The following is a 6,357-nucleotide window of genomic DNA, read 5'->3' as shown; positions in this document are numbered from 1 at the left end:
TGTTCATCTACACTGTCAAGAATTTTACCAATAGCCCAGTACTCTGTATTCCTGTTACTTCTTCCAAAGTGAACTACCTCACACTTTTCCACATTAACCTCCATTTACCACTTCTCAGCCCAGCTCTGCAGCTGATCTATGTCTCTCTGTAACCCACAACATTCTTCGGCACTATCCACAACTCTGCCTACCTTAGTGTCATCTGCAAATTTACTAACCCATTCTTCTACGCCCACCTCCAGATCATTTATAAAAATGACGAACAGCGGTGGGCCCAAAACAGATCCTTGCGGTACACCACTGGGAACTGAGCTCCAGGATGAACATTTCCCATCAGCCACCACCTTGGTCTTCTTTCAGCATGCCAATTTCTGATCCAAACTGATAAATCACCTTCAATCTCGAAACTCTGTATTTGTGCGATAGCCTACCTTGGGGAACCTTGTCAAACACCTTACTGAGGTCCATATAAGACCATAGGAGTGGAAGTAAGGCCATTCGGCCCATCGAGTCCACTCTGCCATTCAATCATGGCTGATGGGCATTTCAACTCCACTTACCCGCATTCTCCCCGTAGCCCTTAATTCCTCGTACACACATCAACCGCTTTACCTTCATCCACCTGTTTTATCACCTTCTGGAAGAACTCAATAAGTTTGTGAGGCATGACCCACCCTTCACAAAACCGTGTTGAATATCCCTAATCAAATTGTTCGTTTCCTGATGATTATAAATCCTATCTCTTATAATCTCTTCCAACACATTACCTATAACCAAAGTCACTGGCATTTAATTACCAGGATTGTCCCCACTCCCCTTCTTAAACAAGGGAACAACATTTGCTGCCCTCCAGTCTTTTGAGGACAATGATGACATAAAGATCAAAGCCAAAGGCTCTCCAATCCCCTCCCTGGCTTCCCAGAGAATCTGAGGATAAATCCCATCTGGCCCAGGGGTCTTATCTATTTTCAGATCTTCCAAAATTGCTAGAACCTCCTCCTCCTGGGTCAGCGGTGCTGGAAGAGCACAGCAGTTCAGGCAGCATCCGAGGAGCAGGAAGATCGACGTTTCGGGCAAAAACCCTTCATCTCCTCCTAGTCAACCTCAACCCCATCTAACCTTGTAGCCTGTATCTCCATATTCTCACTAACATTGCCCTTGTCCAATGTGAATACAGACGGAAAGTATTCATTAAGCGCTTCCCCCATGTCCTCAGATTCCGCATACAATTTCCCATTACTATCTGTGATCAGCCCTAATTTTCCTATAGTACTCTTTTATTCCTGATATACCTACAGAAGGCCTTCGGGTTTTCCTTGATCATATTCACCAACAACTTCTCATGTCCCCTCCTGGCTCTTCTTAGCCTTCTCTTTAGATCTTTTCTGGCTAACTGATAACTCTCAATCCCCTAACTGAGCCTTCACGCCTCATCCTCATATAAGCCTTCTCCTTCCTCTTGACAAGAGCTTCAAGGTTGGGCTTTGACGCTGGAGTTCAGGAGGACAAGTAAAGGATGACCTGATTGATTGAGGAACGGCCTGATTGAAATGTATAGCATTGCGAATGGTCTTCACAAAGTGGATGTGGAAAACCTGCATCTCCTTGTGGGTTAGCTCAGAACCAGGGGGTGCTGTGTTAAAATTAGGGGTCACTCATCTGTAAATGGGAATGCTGCAGGTTGCAAGTTCCTGTCCAGGCCACTCACTACCCTGATTGGGAGCTATCATCACTGATTCTTCACCATCGCAGGATCAATGTCCCATGCCCTTCTCCTCAGCACTGTGGGTGTCCCTAAATCACATACTAATCCTCTTGGGCAAAAAAGCAGTGGCAAGCGAGTGACTGAATTTATTCAAGCCAGTGTTACACAGAGAATGCTGGAGAAACTCAGCCAGTCTGGCAACACGTATGGAGAGAGAACTGGGACCTTGGGTTCGTGTCACATTACAGGTGATCACCATTGCATTACACACACACATACAGATATTCCTACACACGCACACACGCTCACATGTACATGGACACAGGTACACACAGACGCGCACACAGACATCCACACACACCCTTATAGACACACACACTCCCACACTCACACATGCAACCCTTCACAGACTTAAGACACTCTGCACTCACTACACACAAACACACTCACTCACAAGCCCCACCCCAGACAGACACACACACACACAGACAAAAACCCACATGCACACATATATTTTGTGGGGTGAATTTGTACTTGCAGGGTTACATTTTTTTTAATTTCAAAAATATACTTTATTCATAAAATATTCATAAAATATTTGATACACTGTACATTAGGTAATGCCATACATATGTCAACATTTACATACACAGCTCAGAATTTTCATTATTACATACAGATCTGTGCATTTCTCACTCACATATTGAGCTGAGGCGTCAGCAGAGCCCAAATGACTGCAGGGCCCCCGATCTTCTTTCAACAGGCAGATGTTAAACGGTGGTCTTTCCCCACCGCGCCTTGGCAGCAGCTGCCCCAAGCTTCGGTGCATCCCTCAACACGTAGTCCTGGACCTTGGAATGTGCCAGTCTGCAACACTCAGTCGGGGTCAACTCCTTCAGCTGGAAAATCAACAGGTTTCGGACCACCCAGAGAGCGTCCTTCACCGAGTTGATGATCCTCCAGGCGCAGTTGATGTTCGTCTCGGTGTGCGTCCCGGGGAACAGACCGTAGAGCACGGAGTCCCGCGTCACGGCGCTGCTCGGGACGAACCTCGACAAATACCACTGCATTCCTCTCCAGACTTCCTCTGCATAGGCACATTCCAGAAGGAGGTGTGTGACAGTCTCGTCCCCCCCGCAGCCGCTTCGAGGGCAGCGTGCGGTGCGGCTGAGAGTCCGGGCGTGCATAAATAATCTCACAGGTAGAGCCCTTCTCACCACCAGCCAAGCCATGTCTTGGTGCTTGTTGGAAAGTTCTGGTGATGAGGCATTCTGCCAAATTGCTTTGACAGTCTGCTCAGGGAACCACTCAACAGGATCCGCCCTCTCCTTTTCCCGAAGGGTCTCGAGGATGCTACGTGCTGACCACTTCCTGATGGACTTGTGGTCAAAGGTGTTTTTCTTCAAAAATTTCTCCACGAAGGACAGGTGGTACGGAACGGTCCAACTACTCGGAGCGTTCCGCGGCAGCGAGGCCAGGCCCATCCTTCGCAACACCGGGGACAGGTAGAACCTCAGTACGTAGTGACACTTGGTGTTTGCGTACCGGGGATCCACACACAGCTTGATGCAGCCACACACAAAGGTGGCCATCAGGGTGAGGGCAGGGTTACATTGTACTTTGCTCAAAAACTGCATACATTCATGTAGAACTCTGAGCTCAAAAACTGCATGAATTTATATAAAACACTGTTATCTCACTTTTTAGATTAGAATCAATCTAAACATCAGGTCATAGACAGAGAACACAGGGGGCTCACACCTTCAACATATTGGCTAGCTATCACCATTGTTAACAGCTAACCCGAGAATGCAACTTTTGAAAAAAGGGTTTTGTGATTTACACATGAAAGAAGTGAAACTATCACTGTATTCTAACAGATGAAAGGCTTAACAGACAATCAATTTTTCAATGTATAATTTCAGTTACATCACACTGTAAATGTTTGCTATAAATTCTGTGTTACGATCGAGCCCTCCACTATCACCTGATGAAGGAGCATCGCTCCGAAAGCTAGTGCTTCCAATTAAACCTGTTGGACTATAACCTGGTGTTGTGTGATTTTTAACAAAGTAAAGGCGACCACATTGTGAGCAGCGACTGCAGGATGGCAAGAAACACAACGGAAATGCTGCTTTCACCCAGGTGTGTTCTGGGAGAGGATAATAGAAAATGAGACGCAAGGGAGCAAAGAGATAGTCAAAGAAACTGTAGCTGTGTCAATCTCAGTCCAAACTCTAACTCGAGTCTCGCAACATGAACCAGACCACACCACTAAATCCCTCAATATAGAGGCCATTCGGCCCTTCGAGCCTGCTACGCCATTCAATATGACCATTGATGATCATCCAACTCAGCACCCTAATCCCACCTCCCCCATTTCCCTTTAGTCACAAGAGCTGCCTGAAAGAGAGTGGGATAAATGCCAGACAGGCTCACACAGGGTAGCTCACACCTTCCATACATTATCTGGGCTAATGTGACACCAAGTGTTAAAATTCACTTGAGAATGTAACTTTTCAGGAAAAATGATTTGCGGTTTACACATGAAAGAACTGAAACCAACATGTTCATTCTAAAAGACAAGAAACTTAACAAACAATCCAGGTCTTTTTCAATATATAATTTCAGTCGCATCACACTGTAAACTTTCACTATAACTTCTGTGTCTTACGATGTTATATCCACAACCACCTGATGAAGGAGCAGCACTTCCAGAGAAACCTGTTGGACTGGAACCTGGTGTTGTGTGATGTTTAACCAGGATGGAGGGAATCGTGATTTTAATCATGAGGAAGGAGGAAGCGTTATGGGAGATGGGAGGGAGTGCAACAGGGGCTTATCAGGGAAGGGAGAGCGGTCGCTGCAGAGGGAGGGGCGTGTGTTTCAGTCGAACAGCAGCCACTCTCAGCCAGAGTCAGGCTGATTTGGAGATGCTGGTGTTGGACTGGGGTGGACAAAGTTAAAAAGCATACAGGTTATAGTCCAACAGCATTAATTGGAAGCACATTAGCTTTCGGAGCGACGCTCTTTCATCAGGTGATAGTGGAGGGCTCGATCGTAACAGAATTTATAGCAAACATTTACAGTGTGATGTAACTGAAATTATACATTGAAAAATTGATTGTTAGAATACAGTGATAGTTTCACTTCTTTCATGTGTAAATCACAAAACCCTTTTTTTAAAAAAGTTGCATTCTCGGGTTAGCTGTTAACAATGGTGATAGCTAGACAATATGTTAAAGGTGTTAGCCCCCTGTGTTCCCTGTCTATGACCTGATGTTTAGATTGATTCTAATCTAATAAGTGAGATAACAGAGTTTTACATAAATTCCTGCAGTTTTTGAGCTCAGAGTTCTACATGAATGTAGAATCATGATTTGGAGATGCCGGTGTTGGACTGGGGTGTACAAAGTTAAAAATCACACAACACCAGGTTAGAGTCCAACAGGTTTAATTGGAAGCACTAGCTTTCGGAGCGACGCTCCTTCATCAGGCGGTTGTAGAGAGCACAATTGGAAGGCACAGAATTTACAGCAAAAGTTTACAGTGTGATGTAACTGAAATTATACATTGAAAAATGCCTTAATTGTCTGTTGAGTCTTTCCTCTGTTCGAATACCAGGATAGTTTGACTTCTTTCATGTGTAAATCACAAAACCTTTTTAAAAAAAAGTTGCATTCTTAAGTTAGCTGTAACAATTGGTGTGAGCCAGACAATATGTTGAAGGCGTTAGCCCCCTGTGTTCTCTGGCTGTGCGCCATAATGTTTAGGCTGATTCTAATCTAAACAGTGAGTTAGCCTGCGCCTCAAAAGTGAAAGCAAGCTGCAGAGACAAAACATCCGGAAGTGCTCTGGGTGTGGTGCGGCGATGGCTGACACACTGCAGTCCAGGAGCTGCACCCAGCACGTCAGCTGCCCCCTCTGCCGGGGCCTGTTCGCCGACCCAGTCGCCCTGGAGTGCGGGCACAACTTCTGCTGCTCCTGCATCACTGGGCTGTGGGAGCGGGAGGCCAGGAACTCCTGCCCGGAGTGCGGACGGGAATTCCCCCAGAGGAAGCTGACGGTGAACCGGCGCTTGGCCAACCTGGCGGAGAGGGCGAGGAAGGTGAGGCTGGAGGCCGGTGCCAGGGGCGCCAAGCCGTGGTGCGCGGAGCACCAGGAAGCGGTGAAGCTCTTCTGCGAGACCGACCTGACGCTGATCTGCTACACCTGCAGGGAGTCCCGCGCCCACAAGTCGCACAGTTTCTCCCCCCTCAATGAGGCAGTGGAAACATTCAAGGTAACACATCCGCCTTCACATTAGCGCAGACTTTTACCCCCTCCCCGAGAGTCTAACCCCCATTTCCTTCTGTGGTCTCCCGTCCTTGCCCCCCACCCCCTCCCCTCCAGGAGCAGCTGGGTCCTTCTCTTCAGTCTCTCACCGAGAAGAGGCAGCTGTTTGCAGAGACAGAACTGAAGCAGATCCGTCACATCTCCGAAGTGAAGGTCAGTTGTTTGTTGTTTATGGTGTCACCCATAAAGAGAGGCGCTGGACGAGCACAGCAGCTCAGGCAGCTTCCCAGGGCTCTCCTGGTTTTCCAGCGCCTCACTCCCTACTCTGATCTCCAGCCCTCGCTTTCACATGGTCTTATCAGAGCACAGGGTCTGCT

The 6,357-nt window shown here is 47.2% G+C and overlaps 1 protein-coding gene across 2 annotated transcripts in view; it reads left to right on the top strand.

Annotated features, from left to right (window-relative positions):
• The first annotated feature begins 5,557 nt into the window (after window positions 1-5,557).
• Window positions 5,558-6,357, top strand: part of LOC132832768 (zinc-binding protein A33-like) — a 9,937-nt gene continuing 9,137 nt past the window's right edge. The window contains exons 1-2 of one of the 2 annotated variants that reach the window (XM_060850900.1): window positions 5,558-5,987; window positions 6,098-6,193. In XM_060850900.1, coding sequence (XP_060706883.1) covers window positions 5,577-5,987; window positions 6,098-6,193 — 507 coding nt within the window. In that variant the 5' untranslated portion in view covers window positions 5,558-5,576. The remainder of the gene's footprint in view (window positions 5,988-6,097; window positions 6,194-6,357) is intronic. The other variant, XM_060850901.1, reaches the window with a different exon arrangement.

This window comes from Hemiscyllium ocellatum, chromosome 35 (assembly GCF_020745735.1).
Source record: "Hemiscyllium ocellatum isolate sHemOce1 chromosome 35, sHemOce1.pat.X.cur, whole genome shotgun sequence".
Lineage (NCBI taxonomy): Eukaryota > Metazoa > Chordata > Chondrichthyes > Orectolobiformes > Hemiscylliidae > Hemiscyllium > Hemiscyllium ocellatum.
The sequence above is the reverse complement of the archived record's forward strand: the minus strand, read 5'-3'. Positions and strand labels throughout refer to the sequence as shown.